At 49.0% G+C, this 17,247-nt stretch overlaps 1 protein-coding gene across 4 annotated transcripts in view; it reads right to left on the bottom strand.

Annotated features, from left to right (window-relative positions):
• Nucleotides 1-70: 70 nt before the first annotated feature.
• The window catches only part of fmnl3 (formin-like 3), an 18,674-nt gene continuing 1,497 nt past the window's right edge, over nucleotides 71-17,247 (bottom strand). The window contains exons 2-26 of one of the 4 annotated variants that reach the window (XM_037239129.1): nucleotides 11,250-11,333; nucleotides 11,092-11,172; nucleotides 10,935-11,011; nucleotides 8,841-8,924; nucleotides 8,399-8,548; nucleotides 8,126-8,234; nucleotides 7,956-8,032; nucleotides 7,786-7,879; nucleotides 7,030-7,104; nucleotides 6,851-6,961; nucleotides 6,639-6,788; nucleotides 6,054-6,155; nucleotides 5,523-5,886; nucleotides 5,358-5,438; nucleotides 5,160-5,284; nucleotides 4,873-5,075; nucleotides 4,044-4,347; nucleotides 3,899-3,979; nucleotides 3,696-3,825; nucleotides 3,470-3,630; nucleotides 3,294-3,395; nucleotides 2,715-2,807; nucleotides 2,511-2,634; nucleotides 1,382-1,419; nucleotides 71-674 (exon numbers count right to left, since the gene is read on the bottom strand). In XM_037239129.1, the coding sequence (XP_037095024.1) occupies nucleotides 1,388-1,419; nucleotides 2,511-2,634; nucleotides 2,715-2,807; nucleotides 3,294-3,395; nucleotides 3,470-3,630; nucleotides 3,696-3,825; nucleotides 3,899-3,979; nucleotides 4,044-4,347; nucleotides 4,873-5,075; nucleotides 5,160-5,284; nucleotides 5,358-5,438; nucleotides 5,523-5,886; nucleotides 6,054-6,155; nucleotides 6,639-6,788; nucleotides 6,851-6,961; nucleotides 7,030-7,104; nucleotides 7,786-7,879; nucleotides 7,956-8,032; nucleotides 8,126-8,234; nucleotides 8,399-8,548; nucleotides 8,841-8,924; nucleotides 10,935-11,011; nucleotides 11,092-11,172; nucleotides 11,250-11,333 (2,994 nt within the window). In that variant the 3' untranslated portion in view covers nucleotides 71-674; nucleotides 1,382-1,387. Of the gene's footprint in view, nucleotides 675-1,381; nucleotides 1,420-1,799; nucleotides 1,914-2,510; nucleotides 2,635-2,714; nucleotides 2,808-3,293; nucleotides 3,396-3,469; nucleotides 3,631-3,695; nucleotides 3,826-3,898; nucleotides 3,980-4,043; nucleotides 4,348-4,872; nucleotides 5,076-5,159; nucleotides 5,285-5,357; nucleotides 5,439-5,522; nucleotides 5,887-6,053; nucleotides 6,156-6,638; nucleotides 6,789-6,850; nucleotides 6,962-7,029; nucleotides 7,105-7,785; nucleotides 7,880-7,955; nucleotides 8,033-8,125; nucleotides 8,235-8,398; nucleotides 8,549-8,840; nucleotides 8,925-10,934; nucleotides 11,012-11,091; nucleotides 11,173-11,249; nucleotides 11,334-17,247 lie in introns of all 4 variants that reach the window. The other 3 variants (XM_037239114.1, XM_037239121.1, XM_037239137.1) reach the window with 3 other exon arrangements.

The raw sequence follows: 17,247 nt of genomic DNA, 5'->3' as shown, positions 1-17,247 counted from the left end.
TCTACTTTTTTGATCCGTCTGCATTGTGAAAGAACTGCTCTTTGGCATCTGGAGTCATAAGGCGACAACATAGGCAATGGAAATACATTCTTCCAAATATGATACAAATATGAAGACATAACAACAAAGGCACATTTGAAGCAACAACTTTTGGCGGCAAACAGGCTGTCGCTACTTGCTTCCTTCCTCTTGCTCAAGGGCAGACTCACCACCAGGGGGGGCTGGAACCCCCGACCTGTGGCTTGAGAGACCACCGTGTGCATCCATCATGCAACAGCAAGCATGTTTTTCTGCAAGTCTTTGAAAAAAAAGAAAATATCCCAATGGCTGCATCATTGACGCCCGTGTCGACGAAAAAGATGCAAGTCCATCAGCTCCTCTCACCGGCTTGCGAGCTCACTCGACGCTCCTTTGTGCTTCACTTTTTTAAAGTGGCTGGAAAAAGGCCTTTTATAAATAAATAAATTAGCCAGCTACAACAAGGCCTTTATTCTGACCCCCCCCCCCCCCTCCCCCCTTTTCTTTTACAGCCCCGGCCGGCTGACGGGCAACAAGGCCAGGAAGGTTATAGCAAAGGAAGGCAGGCGGTTTAAGTGATCAATAAGTGGTTTAGGGTCTCTTCCAACCGTTCCGGATCAGGGCGTCAGCTCGCAGGTAAGGCTGGTTTCGCAGATCTGTGAGTAGGCATGAGAAGGGGGAGGGGAGGGAGGGAAGGCGGACAAACGTTAGATGGTCCAAATTCCTCTCGTCCATTATTTTGCTCACAACGGCTTGCTGCGCGAGGGACAAATTCCCAAAGCCTTGGATGTCAACAGACTGCGTGTGTCTGTTGAAATTCAAAGCTTTTCGGAAAGACACCAAAGCAAAAAAAAATATCACAGTTGAGCGCTAATAACATCAGCCGTCAACAGGCGCAACACAACTCACGTGTGACTTCCTACAAATTTGTTATTTTGCTGTCCCAACTTCATTGGAATTGATTTTGAATGTCCTCATGTTCTTTACGGACACCAACACGATGAGATGTTAACGTGCATATTCTGCCTTGATTGGAATTATTTTGAAATATAAAAAAAAAAAATATATATATATATATATATATATATATATGCGTTCATTGTGAGAGCCTGTTGAGCAGACGGCAACAATCGACACGGGACAAAACACCATTGAATGAACACTGGACAACATGCAACATAAAGGAGCAGGTGAGGATGATGATGATGAAGATGGCGGAGAAAGGCCAGGGGTGATGGACGGCCTTTTTGTCTAAATGAAGCGAGTTTGTGCGGCGGAGTCATATGAGATGGACTGAAGCGACCGACACGACTTAAGCAGCGGGCGGACGAGACAAAGCTCAGCTTGGCCCTACCCTGCTTACCCTCCTTTAGGAAATACTGTCAAAAATCTTCATTTGGGCTGAAAGGGAAGATGAAAAACAATGGGTGGTTGAGGAATGGAGAAGTTAGCGGGGAAAACCGACACCAACAAAGTTAGTCTCATGAAAGAAAGCATTGCGGGTCAAACCTATGAAGTCAAACCTCTTCGCCATGACGGGGGCGGGGCTAACGTAACGCCATTTACGTTCCGAGCGTGTTAGCTTGGTTTGTACTTTGCATGTATCAGCATTTTTGTACACTTTGCAAAGAGGTTTGGCCGACCGACCGACTCTTCTCACAAATAAAAGGACGACCCAAGTTAGTGCGCAGCGGCTGTTGGATGGAGTGGAGTGACGAGGATCATGCTGCATGCAAAGTGACGGGAAGGGGGGGGGGGCATACAAGAGACACCTGGACAACCTTGGCGTTAAAGGGGGAGGGGCTAGCAGTTGGAGTCGTCGCAGAGGTTGGCTTCACAGAAGAACCGTGAGCCGCGTTTAGCCGTGCGGGCTGTGAAGGGCACGCTCTTCAGGACTGGGAGGGGGGAGAGAACATGTCTTTATCAGCGGGGAACACTGGAACACGCTCACGCGGGCGGGCGGCATCAGGGAGATGGACGGCTGGCGCTGGGTTGCCAGCTTGGCTTACGTACGTGTCAAGTTTTCATTCATTAGGAGCAGGAAAACAAAAATTAGTGCACACGCTAACCCTGAGGCTGTGACGCCACTTCGTCTTCTGGTAAACCAAAAGTCTACACACCCCTGTTGAAACGCTAATTCGTTCCAAACCTTTCCCACCCTGTAACACGATTAAAAAAAGAAATTTTTTTTTTTTTTTCCAGAGGTTAAGCAAAAATATACAGCTGTGCTTGCATAAATGCGCACACCCTCTTATCACAGTGCATAACACAATGTCTGGAGAAAGTTCAGATGTTCTGGTAGTTTTTTTTTTTTTTTTGCCTGAAGTCTGACAGTAGCTATTTGGAATTGCGCCGTTCTCTCCCGTATCTTAATGCCTTGGAAATTGGCTACGTGTCGGATTCCAGACGGCAGGGCTCGGCGCGCGCCACATAGCACAAGGTGCATTTCAAAGGAGCCGAGTAGTGGACCACCACGGTGGGGGCCGGCCCACCTGTGATGATGTCCTCGATGGTGCCGTCCTTCCCCTCGTACACGGGCCGGTGGTCTTTAGCCTGGCGCTTGCGCAGCTCTGCGATCAGCTCCTGCTGCTGCTGCCTCTTCTTGTGAGCCTGAATCTGAAACACAAGCGGCGGCGGGCACTTGTAGTCGGGACCATTCTTTTGGTCAGCAGCGGGCGGGTGGGCGTGGAGCGCACCTTGGGGTTGTGCTGCTTGGCCTCCTGGGCCAGTAACTTTTCCCTCATGGCTTGCTCCTGCTTCTTCCTTTGTTCGTTGTGCTCCACGGCATCCTGAAATAGACCAGGCCGTCAGTAACGAGAAATTTAAATGAATTTAAATGTCTTTCCAGTTATTTTTTATTTTTAATAAACTCTCCTTTTTTATTTTATTTCATTTCATGAGACAAAAATGTTACCGTTAACTCTACGTTGACTCATAACTCGAAAGTGGCCCGGAAGCAGACTCCGAGAGGCCCATGTACCCGAACTATTGCTTTATCAGAGCCGTATACGCACAAGTCTTTGTGCCGCACATTTCCGCAAGTGGACCCCATCAATCTGGAGCGAGAACAATGTCAGGAAGCCACCAGAGGGAAGAAGCTGTCTAAAGAGCACAGCTGCAGCCCAACAGCGGGCCTTTCCTGTTATTTGGCCTCGGACCGGACCGGGCGGGGCCCACACAAATCTGCCTGCCTGGGATGGGGGAGGGAGGGGGAGTCGGGGGATGGTGGGGGGCTTCCTGAAATGTGCTTTTCCTTGCCATGTGTGCGACGTCACCTTGTAGGCCTTGATGAAGCGCACAAAGACGGGGAAGAAGACGGACGGTGGAGTGGTCTTGGCGCTCTCTCCAAAGTAGTTGACCACATTGTTGAAGGCTTCCTACGATTAGAACGAGCTCAGCACCGTCGTTTGGCGTGAGGCGGGATTGGCGCCACGGGCTCGACGTCTCCTACCTCGGCTGTCTTGGCGTCTCGCTGCAGCTTCTCCAGCTGGGTCTCACTGGCCTGGACAAAGGCCTTCAGGACCGAGTGGTCGTGGAGACTGCATTCTCTCCGGATCAGCTCCATGCCTTTACCCAGCTCCCGCACATCCAGCAGAACGTTTTCCAGCGACACTTGGAGAGGGCGAGGAAATGAGCCGGCTTCCCATCAAAAACGGCCAGCACGCGCGCTCGCTCACCTGCTGCGGCTTTATCCACAAAGTGCAGTTCATTGTAGAAGTTGGCCAGCTCCACGTATTTCTCCTTCACGATGAGAGCGATGTAGTGGAGCAGCGTCATTTTCCTGTCTGTCGACTTGGTGTCCAGCAACTGCGCGGTAAAAACAAAACCGTCCGGGTTAGGAGGCCGAGACGATAAATGAGCGCTCGCCGACTTTCCTCACCAGATCGAGACTTTGCAATTTGAAGCCGTAAACGCAGCCTCGCTTACTGCTATTCATATAGTTGCCCAAGGCTAAGATGATCTGAAAGTCCGGCAGAAGAGTTAAGGCAAGGCGCTCCCGTTTGGAAGCGCTTTCAAAAACCAACCTCGAGCATTCGTTTTAACTTTGGCGAGGATTTGACCGAGCCGGAAGCGGCGATGATGCCGTTGAGTTGCGGCGTGAGCAGGCCCACGTTGTCGGCAAAGTTGCCCACAAAGGTGATGATGTTCATCCTCTGCGTGAGCCTCTCGATTTTGCTGAACGAGAGCATGAAACGGTCCTCTTCGGCCAGCTGCTCCAACGGACGGCGGTCCCGTTCGTACTGACGAAGAACTTTGACCTCTGCTTCCGTGGGCAGGAAGCGCATCAGACACTCCACAAAGTCCACCGGTAAGGCCTTCAGGTCGAATCTAGGCAGACATTAGCAAAATGTAACAACATGTTTGAGCCTTAAAGGTTGTACCATATCCCACCACGGGGTTTTTCCCTTTCTCACGAGTGACAACGAGGCACTCTAAAGCATCCACTTCAGCAGAATATGGAAATGGAAGATGCATTTTCAGGATAACTAGCTGGCTAGCTAGCCAATTAAGGCTAGCTAGCTATCCAAATGCAGTTAGGTAGGGCTAGCTAGCTAGCTCGCTATCCAGCTAGCTAGCCCTAAGTGCATTTGGCAATTTGAACGGACCACCGCAGATGCTAACATAAGCACCCAAGTTTGGATGTAGTGGAGGAGGAGATGACTTATGCTAGGTGGGGCTCAAGTGCGTCACTGGACCACGTTTTAGTGACAAAAACAAAATCAGGAAAACTGAAATCGTTTATCCCACCGCGGCTAACCACTTCATTCTCAGCAATGATCTCAAACGTGTGTCATGTATTTGAAAACAAATGTCTGAATTCCTTTGAAAAGACGAAAGGTATGGGTTGAATACTTCTCTATGGCTTTGCAGATCTCCTCTGTGCTCTTGTTTGCCTTCCTCAGCGTGATGGCCAAGTTCTTGGAGCGATTAGCGTCCAGCAGCGTGACTTTGTTCACCGCCTTCTGAGCCACTTTGCTTTTTGTGCATGACAGATCCACAATGGGACCCTGTGCACGGGTTTTAAAGAGATCCTCGAACCTCTCCAAATCCAGTTCCTGCACACAGGCCATTGGTCACAAAGTCAACTCCTAACTGAGGAAGCCAGTCGGCAAATACGGCCAGCCGCTCGTTCGATGTACCTCCAGCACCCGTTCGTCATCGATCTCATTGAACACGGTTCCGTTGATCTGATTGGGCTTCAGGGCGGTCCAGTTAAACACAGGTAGGCGGAACTTTGTCTTGATGGGCTTCTTGATTCGAATAGCTGCAACAAAGCGACCGAGTTTGACGCCACAGTCAAGAGTTGCGGTCAAGACGAGCAAAAAAAGTGCTCTCACCGGAGAGACCCACGCTCAGGATGACAGAAGGAGAAGCGTCAGGCAGAGGAGGAGCCAGAGGAGGTGGAGGTGGTGGCGTACCTGGAGCAAATCAGGAGTGAAAATATTATTATGGAGGAGTAAAAGTAGAAGCCCACAAAATGCCACAGCTGCGTGGAGGCTCACTTGTGGTCGAAGGAAGTGGAGGAGGAGGAGGAGGCGGTGGAGGCGGCGGGGGCGGAGCTTCACTGGCCGGAGGCAAACTGGAATCGAGTAGCCCCGGGTCGGACGTGGCTGCCGCCGAGGCCAAAGGTAGCGCCCCGAAGTCGGCGAGGGGGATGGCGAGGCCGGCGCCCGCCGCATCGCCCCTGACGCCGAGCGGCTCGATGGCGATGTCTCCATCGGGCTTCTTGTGCAGGCGGATGGTGCCTTGCTGCTCCAGCTCCAGCAGCCGCCTCTCAATGTTGAAGTGCCTCTGGAAGGCGGCGTCCTTCTCCTTCAGCACCCTCCTCAGGGTGGTGACCTGCGTGTTGGTCGACTCGTACGTCTCCTGAGCCGCCACCGGGGGGCGACGTAGAGCACAAAAGCGTGACTTCACAAGCTGAAAAAACATCCTGCTTCCTGCCTACCTAATTTGCCATCGTACTGATTGAGTTCAAAGCTTCTGAAAGCGAGACATGCCACCTGAGCTTTTGAAGGCTCCTCCCTCTGGCTTACCCGAATTGCTTGAAGATCTTTATCCTTCTGGAGGAGGACCTTCTCCAAGTCAGCCACTTTCATCATGGTTTCATTCTCAACCTCCAGAAGCTTCTCCGTCACCTGGCGAAGAGAGGAGGTGAATTCCACCTTCACCGCAGCAGCAGCGAGATGTTTGCCTGCCGTATCCGTTCCCATTTACACGGCGCATCCTCGAGGAGAAATATGATACCGCCCGCCGGCAGCATGATGCGGCACGATGCAGCAAGCACGTGACGCAGCTCTTTTTGTCAATATGAAGAACGCACATGTTGCGCTGGAATTGCGCCTCCCTTATCCTCCCTCATCATTCCTGAGAGCGTTTGTGATGAAATTCCGACCATGATGTCAGGGCTGCCTACGAGCTTTTCCATGCTCGTTACAAGGCAGCGTGGGATGCAAAGATGGAAGGAGCCAGCGTGAGAACAATATTGGGATTGTTAGGTGCATTCCAAACTTCCCCACAAACCGCGTATGAACCACAGAGAAGGATAATATTAGCATTAGCAACATTAGGTTGCATAGCGTACGTGCGCGCACAGATCGGGCAGTCAGCTCCGCACTTACATGAGACAGGTGCTCCTCCAGTTCCTCCACCTTTTCCAGCGCCGCGTTCTTGGTCTCGGCATCTTCCAGCAGGCCGCCCACGTCAAACACGTTGTCCAGGTAGGCCTGGATCTGCACCGATAGCTTGTCGCTCTCGGTGTGTTTACATTTCTGATGGAGGGGAAAGTCCCGTCACGTCACGTCTCCAGGGTGATCTCCTCTGATAGTTTTACCTCCAGGTAGTCATCCAGTCCTAGCTTGGTGAATTCAAACTGCAGGTGAACTCTGAAGTTCATGTCCTCCACCGAGTGGACCACGATGTTGATGAACTGCATGCAAGCCACCTGGGCCCCAAAGGACACGTTGACGTCTTGGCGGCGGGCAGCGAAAGACGTAAAGCGGCGCCGCTTACCATGAAGTCGATGTTGCCCTCCTCGCTACGGAAGAAATCCATCAGCCGTTCAAAACGATGCTTCTCCTTACACACCTGAAAAGCACAATTGCACAAAAACATATTGAATGATTTGGATTTGAATAAGATCTGAAAATGTCCCAAGGCCTGATTTTGGTTTCAAACAACTTCTCATCGTCAGCAGTCACGGCAGGGCAAAGAATATCGACCAAAAATACCCAAAGAAGGGGATAAATAAATAATGGCATGTTTTCCCAGCAAATTCTTTTTCGGTCCTAATAAAACAAAAAACAAAAATGAGCCGACACTGTAAATAAACAACAGTGGACGACATTTGGAACAATCCGACAAAGCCCTATTTAAGATCTTGTTTTGACGAGCGGCTGGTTTTCTCCCCCTCCTTCTGGAATTCTGATCAGGAAGATGCCCGTCCGCTAAGAATGTGCAGTCCTCATCGGGGACTTGAGGCTTATTTTTCTTGTCTGACATCTGGTGACCTCTGAGGGGTCACCACAGGGCTTCCCCTCCACCCTGTGTGGAGGTGACAACTCCCAGAGCTCCTCAACTTTCATCGCTGCATGACGGCCTTGCAGGCCTCAGTGCATCCTCGCAATTCATTTGCCCTTTTTTTCGTCTACTTAATCAACATCAGGCTGCTAAAGGTAAAAATCCAAATGTTGTGTCAGCAGCTTTGAGTTTGTGGTCAAAAGTATTTTTCCTTTGCGTTTGATCAAATGTCGGACTAAGCTGGCGAACCTCTTTGAAGTTGTCAAACGCTGACAGGATGATCTCGTGACCTCCTCGAACCAGGCACACGGCAGCCAGCAGCTCCAGGACCAAGGCCTTTGTCCTAAAAGTATCAGGACGGCGCACGACGTCACCTTCAAGAGCATTTTGGGGGACGCTGAGATGTTGCTGATTCTTACCGTGAGCTTTTGTTGTTCAAACTGAGAGCAATTTCATTGACCGCATGCGCGTGAGACATGACCATGTTGAAGCCGTACTGCGAGAAGAGCAGAGAGACAGACAAGAGGATGTGGTGAGAGTCTAACGGGGGTCCAGACGCAGCACGGAGGAAGCGGCACGCAGGAAGCACCTGGTAGTTCATGATGGCTCGCAAGCACAAGATGCACACGTGCACGTCATCCTTCTGGCTGACGAGTCTCGAGTTCTTGATGGTTTTGCTGCCGGAGAGCGAGCCGTAGCTGCAACAGGTGGGCAAAGTTAGCGCTCGTCCACTGAGACCTTTCTTCACATAGGCCCGACAGCACCAGCACGAGCATGTCCACGGCGGCCATTAGGGCAGGCGGGTGAGCAGGACACGGGCAAGTCGTCAACAGGTAACAGCGGACAGCTCAGCGATACATACCGGAGGACAGACTGGCGGGCCGAGCGCACCAGCGTGTTGCAGAAGGGCTGAGGGCTCATCTGGTGCAAATCCTCGATGGACCTGCTCCAAGATTTGGCCTTGTCCAAGAAGCCGCCATCCTCGCCATTCTCCAGCCCCTCAAAATCCAACCTGGGCCACACGCACAGGCGGACAGAGAGGCGTAGAGCAGATGCAGGTGGGGGAGGGGTCAGGTTAAGGGGAGCGAGGTGAGCGTTATGGCAAGAGCATCACACAGCCGCATGAGAAAGCTCAGCAAAGAAAATGGCGCTCGTTGCGCTTAAGCTTCAACCGTAAGGTCATCCAGCTTGCCCAAGGTCAAGCGACACATCCAAAGAACGCGTTTGGGATGCACAAGCAGCTCTGCAACGTGCCGACTCAGCGGCCGCAGCTCCACCCGCTTCCTTTTAGAAAAAATACTCACATGACAGCGCACTGGGCAAAGGAGAGGTACTCCACCAAGACGTCAAGACCTCTGTTCTCATCGTTGAGGAACTCCCGGACCCACCTATGATGCGGGAGGAGGGAAATACCCTTAGCGTTCACACCTTTGGATGGGAGTGCAAAGCAGAAGATTTGTTGGGCTCAAGATGCACTGGAGAACATCACTTAAATGCGATCATACAGGAATTTTGTCACAAGTGAAGGGGGACAGGAAATGATGGAACGGAAAGCAAAGGACATTTGTACGGAAACCGAAAACACGACGGCCGCTGCATAGGAACAAAAACACGTGAAGGGAGTATCAGTTGGGGATTTTCTGCTTCAAACACGAGGTTTGCGGTTGAATCAAACAGAGAGGAATGTGTCTTATTTGAATGATTTCTTGAGATGGACAGGAAAGCAAGCGGCAGGAAAAGGGAAAGGGAGGGAGGGATGGAGGGAGGAAGGCCAGCCCTGCAACAGAGGAAACCAACAAAGCAGTTGAGGTGAAGGGGAAAGAGGCGGGCTGCTTCTGAGGAGGCGCCCATGATCATTGCTTTCCTGTCTACTAACCAGACACCCCCCCCCACACCCCAACCGTGACCCCTTCGTCGCCCCCCCCCCCCCCCCCCCCCCCCCCTACTGCGGCGAGCTCCTATTTTCTTGGCCGTGGCAGGAATAAGACTCAGACGTTGTAATAAAGCACGCTCGCCATTCTCCTGAAAACGATCCCACCTTATTCCTCTTCTGGGAAATGCATTGAAAGATTTTTTTTTCTTCCCCCTTTTAGTCACACAAACGCTCTGGAAAAGTTGAAGCCGTCTTTAAAGCAGCGGCAATTTGACATTTACAGCAAAGGGCAGCGTCGCACCAGATGGCAAATCTTTTTTCCTAATTGCATAGCAGTCTCGTAATCCAGTGTTTTAAGATTTGTAAAATAAAACTAAAAACAGGGCTCGTTTGGAACAAGAAATCCCCGATTAAAAAGTGTCTTCATATAAACTTCGCGTTTTAGCACCACGGACCGCATTACTGTCAGCCAATATTTTCGCGGACCGGTGTTTGATGACGTCACGATTTTTGCGAAGAAAACTTCTCAAAACTATTCTCGAAAATTAAAATCAAATGCATTAATAAAGAAATATCATCAATAAATAAATAAAAAACACCGAGTACACATTGTTTATGGAGGTTTTCTTCGCAAAAATCGTCCGTGTTTGAACTATTCCATTTCCGCAAAACAAACCAACCACAATCTTACACGTCACCGTCTTTCTAGCCAATTATATAGCAGAACAACACGGAAGTACGTCACCACATAAACACCATCAACCCAAAACACACTTCAACCCTTAGTTCCATGAGGGAATTCTGTATGTGAATACCACAGTATAATATAATGATACGAAAAACGTGAATCCACTGTGTATTCCTATGCAAATTTACTTGCAGCATCCTCAAAACATCGCACCAACAACATACCATGAGTAATGTTATGTTATGTACATGTCTCCGAGGTGTAAAATAATCCATTATTTATTCTTTCTTGTGCGGCCCAGTACCAAATGATTCACAGACCGGTAACGGTCCACAGCCCGGCTTATACTGTCTGTCCTCATGTGGTGCTGCACAACTTGTGTTCAAATAGCTTCATGCAGTGGTGTCCAAACGACAGCCCGAGGTCCATTTGTGGCCTGTCTTTCACATTGTTTTTTTTTTTTGTGCTGCACAGGGTTTTATGAATGTAGCTTTGGAAAGTTGTGATGTCATAACATCACAATAGATTCTGCTTGCTGAGCAAAAGGTGTCAACTTCCAAGTATCCACGCACGCGTTTTTCCATGTACAAAAGTCGGCCAGCCGGCCAGGCCAGCATACACAACAAAGCTTCCTGTTAAGCGCTCGATGGGGGAGCGGACGCGGCGGCACAATGGCAACCATCTGGGCATCGGGAGGCTCGGCCACATCCAGTGGAGCTGCGGAGCTTGGCAACTCCAAACAATGGGAGGGCCATCCGGGGAAAGAAAGGACAAACAATGCCAGCCTTTCCTTCAGACACTTACAAACAGATGGAGAGCAGGAAAATGAACACTTGCCCAATGTGGTTTGTCCTCAAAGAGATCTCCAGCTCCCTTAAGACTTTGGTAGACTCTTGTACTCTCCTGCGGAACTTCTGCGAGACACAAGGAGAGCAGAGTGTTTGTTTACGTACACCTATGAGACGCTTTGCAGTTCACGGCGAGAGTTGGCGACCTTTCTGGTGACGCCGGGGTCTAAGTAGCCGCGGATTTTCTGGATGTAAGTGTGAGGTGGATTCTTCACTTGAAACCTTTCCTGTAGGCCAAACAAGATGAACTCTTTTTTTTGTTCATTCACTGAAGAGAAGATGTGATAAGTTGAGGCCAGCATACCTGGTCGCAAATCAGGTCCCACTTCTTCTCATTGTCGTACTGCCTGAGGAGCCGGGCTTTGTCTGGAGGCAGGTTCATAGAGTTCTGAAAAAAATCATGCATAAAACGTTTTCATGTGGGTCAGTGCAACGTCTGGTAGGTTCATAGAGTTCTGGAAAAAAAAAACTTTTCATGTTTCAGCGCAACATCTGGCACAATGAATGGTTATGAGTGACAAAGATCAAATTAAAAAAAAACAACAACTGGGCTGAAAGTGTTTTGCTTACGTGAGCAGATATAGAAGACAATTTGATGTTTACGTGTTTGTGTTTGAAACATGAAGGCTGCTATTTGATGAGCCTCAGCGGTGAGCGAAATGCACGGAACACTGACACTTGTTTTTAAATCCAACAGCAAATGTGTGTGTTCGTTTCGCTATCCGTAACGACTGAGTGGGTGGCAGAAACTCCACAGTCAGAGCCCAGTTTAAATTTGGGGGACTTTGGTGATGATCTCACTTCCTGAGTTGACATTCAGCACCCTAGCTAGCACTCCTCAGTCAGCCGCCGTGCTTGCTTGGCCTCCAAACACCGCAACCACAATGTCAGCTGAGCGCTGTCATCTCATCCTGCGCTTAAAACAACAAAAGTCCGCCACTTTGAAACTCAAACTGCTCTCAAGTCTGTTACAAAACGTTTTAAGTTCCCAAGTCATGATGTGACGTATGAGAGCTAGCTTGCTAGTTTAGCATGCGGCCACAACAGCACCGAAAGACGCAAAAAACGACCAGCGTTCTATTTTCGAGTTAAGCAAAGATATTTAAAATAGAAAAAGAAAAACTTATGAGAGCTAGCTTGCTAGTTTCGCATTCGGCCACAACAAGGAATTCCTCTTCACAGCATCGAAAGACAAAAGAAACGATCAGCATTTTATTTTCTAGTTAACCAAAGATATTTGGAATAAAAAAGAAAAATATATGAGAGCTAGCTTGCTAGTTTTGCATTCGGCCACAACAAGGAACTCCTCTTCACGGCATCTTTGGTACTCACAGGTCATCTCATTTGCAACACTTGCACATCCAAACAGCCGTAAAGACGCAGATTTAATGCTCATTTCTGAAAATATACATTTCAAAAGATGATTCTGATTATTATCGCAATTTTCAGTTCACATTGAATTGGGTTGGTAATACAGTAGTACAAGCTTGAACATCTTGTACGTAACTGTAAAACGGCTCCAAATTCAAATATAAAACTAAACGGTTAAAAGAAAAAAATGTGTGGAAGCTACCAATGAAGCAAACACGATGCTAAAGTGAGTTGAGCAAAAGCCACGCAGGAGGGCAGCAACATGCAAAGCAGATGTGCAGAATTACACCAGGAATGTTTGTACAACTACATGTGATCCCGACTTGGTTGCCTCCATTTTTTGGGCATTTTTTTTTACTTTTGACTAGCTCTACATCTTCATTACGATCTATGAGCTTCGTTAATATAAGGCCGCTTTGGTGTCTCCATCACAGTGAACATCATCAGCAATATTTTAGCATAAAAATAGAAAGTGAGACTTCATGTTTTTGTACAATGACAGTTGCAGTCAATTGCACTGAATGGGCTTGTTGTTGGATGATTACGTAAGAACAGAAAACAAAGTCTCTGAAATCCAGACATCGAGCCCGCCGGAGCCCAGCCGAGCCGTTTGTCTCGTTTTCTCAGCCAGTCATGCGTACGAAAGCGCAGGCGAAGAGCAACGGGTCTTTTTTCTGCTTCCAATTCCGAATCAGCGACAGGAAATCGCATCCAGGGCCGAATCGATTGAGTAAACTGGCTTTCTTGAACACAATGAAGACAAAATCCGTCACAAAAACAGCTGAAATGGCTGCAAAATAAGGCAAAGCCAAAGAGGTCACAAAGCAGGGAGGAGATTTCCTTCATTTTGGGCGCCTAACTGAATTTAGTAGTTAACTTGATTTTGCTTCCTCCTGCGGCGATAGCACTCGGCACTTCCTGTGTTTAGAAGAAGCAAAAAAAAAAAAAAGCGAGCAGAGATGCTTTATTTCTGGCCGACCCCATCTTAGGCCTCAAATACTACCGAAATGTGAAACACGTTTGGCGCTTACTGCGTACTGCCCACGTCTTCTCCTCCATTCAAAGCCAAGCTTTGTTTTCATTTGGTGCCGTGCCATTCCCATCCTTTGACATTTGAGACTTTTTTTTTTCGTCCTTCTAGAAAATGGATAACAACAATAGCTGGTGGGCAGGGTCGCTGATTTTCTCCCGCAAGCTGCTCGACTGGTTTGATGAGCGAGCGACGTTATCTTGTTCCACGGCTGGGGCCGAGCTACTCGGGAGACGGCGACACTTTTTTAATGCGGCCTCATCTGACATTTTGCGCTCTTCTCGTTCATATTTGGCCATAATTTGTCCAGCGTGACAACGTGAACAATTATCTGCTCAATTTTGTTTGTAGGGCACGTTAAAAAAAAACAACCACGGCTGTGTTCAAGAAAAAAAAAAAAAGCGCCACCCCCTCTGGTCTCTTCCTTCTCTAGTTCGGGATGCTTTTGACATCTTGCATTGTTTCTTGGCAGTCCGCGAAGCAGACTTTCCTGAAAGGAAGCGATGTTGTTGTTTGAAATACACAACCTGTAATTTCCTTTGTTTTATGTTTAGGTGGGCAGCAAACTTCAACTGGGAGTGGCAATAAACATCTTTTTGGAAGAACCGTTTGTGGCCAAGGAGCAGTTGAGGGCGACCACCTGAAGGTTGAGGGGATGCAATCCCGCTCGAATGAGCGCTGCAGCCCAAATGGCCAACTGGCGAGCGGGTTGAGCAAATCCATCTGCCCTAATCCGAGCTGATTTACGACCTCGCCTGAGCCGACTTTATGACCTTCAACTCCCGCTGGAGAGAGTGCTGGAAAAGATCACGTTTTCCTACACGAGCATTCTTTGCTTTACGCTCGGATAGGAGCGTTGATGACCAGCTCTCCATCTTTTTTGGTGCTTGGCCACTCTTGCTATGTTTTTATAGTGGCTGCTTTATTTGTTTCTCACAGACGAGACACGGTTGTCATCAGCTTGGAGGGAAAAGAGTGGGCGGCCGCACAGCCGACCCAGACGGGCCCGATCTGGCCCAGACAACGTCAGGGTGGGGTCCCGGAAACTACTGGATCAAGGACCTCAGCTAAAGACCGGCAGCTCAGCTAACATCTAGATTTAAAAAGACAAATCACAGCAGACAACACACAAACTATTTCAGTTTTTGATGATGTCTTGTTTTGTGACCTGTGAACAAAAAAAAAGGCCAATTGGTCTGAATACAAAAAGAGACGAATAGAAGATTTCCGTAGAAGTAAGGCAGCAATCACAACTTGTGACACACACAGAAAAGCCGAGCTGATTCCTGTCAGGCAGTGGAGGCAAAGAAAACAGAATGAATATGTGCTCTGCTCACAGAGCATATTTTTAGGCTGTCCAAATAAGAGAAAACCGTACTCGAGCTGTGCCAGGCTTGCCTGGATGAAGTTCAGCTGGAAATGAATGTTAGAAAAGCAGAAAGCGACAAAAATAGCAGAAAGCGACGATGACAAACGCTTTTTCACGTTTCTGGAAACAATGCGTTCCGGTGACTCGTCGGAATGACATCACACAACGCACGACATGCCGCTGGCTTTTTATTCATTGTTGGACTTTTTCTTTTTGCCGGACGGCTGTGGAAAGACAATGGAGCGAGCGGTTTGCCTTCCCGAACACGGCAGCAAATCAAAAATGGACGTCGAAAGATGCGGCACGCGTGCCTTTCTTGGCACAATGCGCAAAAGAACAGTGGCCAGGTAAAACCAGCCCAGTCGCAGACATCCGATCCGATATCTTTTGGAGCGGTAACGTGAACTCGATGACGGGGGACCAAAGCTGATGCTTCCGAGGGTTGCCACACCTCGTTGCCTGTTGTCAAACAAAACACTGCTGGACTCGCTGCTTGAGCAAAAATGACATAAAAATGTCTCATTTTCTCATCTCTCATCTGTTACCATTATAAGAATCAAATATGGAGCCGACGGCCCAGACGGAGCCAGATCTTCTCGCAGCTCCGCGCGTACCGCAAGTGAACCCGAAAGGCACTTTGGCGAGAGGCCTTTAATCAATCGGCCGGCCAAAAACCGAGGAAGAATCTCAGAAGCGTGAACAAAAAGCTTAAGGAAATGAGTTAAAAATAACCGTAGGGATTTCTCATGGATCCGACACAGGAAGTTTTCCTTCATTCCTGTGAGGCCGACATCCTGTTTGTTCTCGTGCGCGCGCCAGCGTGAGGCCGACGGACGATATTCACAAAAATGACAGGAATGCAGGTACGCTCTTTGAAAGGCTGCCCATTTTAAAAAAAGAAAGCATAGGTCAGGCACAGAGAAATACTTTATTGGGATAGAAGCCCAGTAATTCAAAAGGGGGTGAGATAAAGACTAAAGGCTGCGAGAAATAACACAAAGAAATAAACACCCCACTTGCGGTCTGAACTCGGTTGGAAAAATTAAAAAAATGAGTGCCTAGGGGCACAAAAGAGGCTCCCTCTCTCAAACAACACTGACTGACAGAGCCGCCATTGTGCTGAGGCGCAAAGCTGCAATTCTTCGGCTTCCTGCGCATGTTTTCATCAAAGCTCGGCTTCGTGATGGAACCGAGCTTGCACACGCCGCCCGCCACACATGTTGTATGATAATTGCACACATGTTGTATCTGCTCATTTGGCCACTTGACCTCTGCTTTCCAAAGACAGAATTACAGAAGCACTAAAAAGGCCCATAAAAAGCGGCCCCGAGTGAAATGATAGCCCGAGGGGGTCGGTACCGCCAGGTGGACGGCTAAAAGCCAGACTGAACAGCATCGGCCGTAATCCCCCGCTTCCTCCGAGAACTCGGCGGTGGGTGCGTGAGCCAGATGTAGCTCAACTGGCAGAAAAGACGAGCAGAAGCGGTAATAAATAACACCGATGGAGGTTTTAGGCTCAGTAAACACTTCTCGCATCTTGACTTCATTAGTTGCACGTATCGGACGGGGCAGGGTTCTTCGGATTTGAAGAAGCGGCGAGCGAGTGAGTGAGTCATGGTCGCCGTGGTGCGGATCGCGCATGATGCAACTGGATGTCAGCCGCTACTGGAGTCACTTAGAAGGATCTCCAGAGCAGACGGCAAGCAAAATTTTTTTCCCATGGAGCTCCCGCAGAAAACGGGCCAAGATGTGCGCCGCTGCTTCAATAAAAAGGAAAGGGGAAAAAAAAAAATGTTGGTAAAGTCATTAGTGCTGAGAAGAGCGGTAGACGCACTTCAAGGCTCGTTCTCCCGACCAGACCGCAGGAATTCCAGCCGACCCCGGTGCCAGACGCGCACCTTTCCAAGTGCCACCCTCTAATATCGGAATGCACGGCCAGGAAACGCCGAATGAGCCGCACGCAGATTGAGTTTCAAATCAGGATGTGAGGAAGATCAAGCAAGGCGGAACTGAGCAGAACATCTGAGTAAAACAGTCAGCTGCAGCGGAGACTTGAAAGTTGGGCTGAATCTGATACTCCTCCGCTGAACGGTTTAGGTCCCGAACATGCGAAAGGGTCAGGGGTCACCAAAGATATGCGGTACACGATTCAAAATGGGTAGACTTGCTTGAGCTTGGAAAACGGTTGGGTCACATAAAGTGTGAGCGGTGAGGTCTTCCGGGTCTTCTTTGGGCCAATGTCAAAACACACTTTGATGAACTTCATGCAGCCGCTTTGATGCCAGCTACAAAAATATACAGCGGGAAGCAATCGGCTAAATTTAGACTATTTTGGTTGAAGTGGAAAAAAGTCCCAAAGTCAGCGCCAGATGAAAGAAGCGCGACCTTGTCGTCCTCCCGGCCGACGTTATCTGGCGGGTGGGCCGGCATTGTTTGATAAGCTTGTTGTGCTTTCCCACAAAGTCAAGGAAACGTGTCGCTAAAGTCGGCAGCGGGGTGGAGAAACACGAGAGACATGTTGAGTCTGCCGCC

This window comes from Syngnathus acus, chromosome 2, assembly GCF_901709675.1.
Source record: "Syngnathus acus chromosome 2, fSynAcu1.2, whole genome shotgun sequence".
Lineage (NCBI taxonomy): Eukaryota > Metazoa > Chordata > Actinopteri > Syngnathiformes > Syngnathidae > Syngnathus > Syngnathus acus.
The sequence above is the reverse complement of the archived record's forward strand: the minus strand, read 5'-3'. Positions and strand labels throughout refer to the sequence as shown.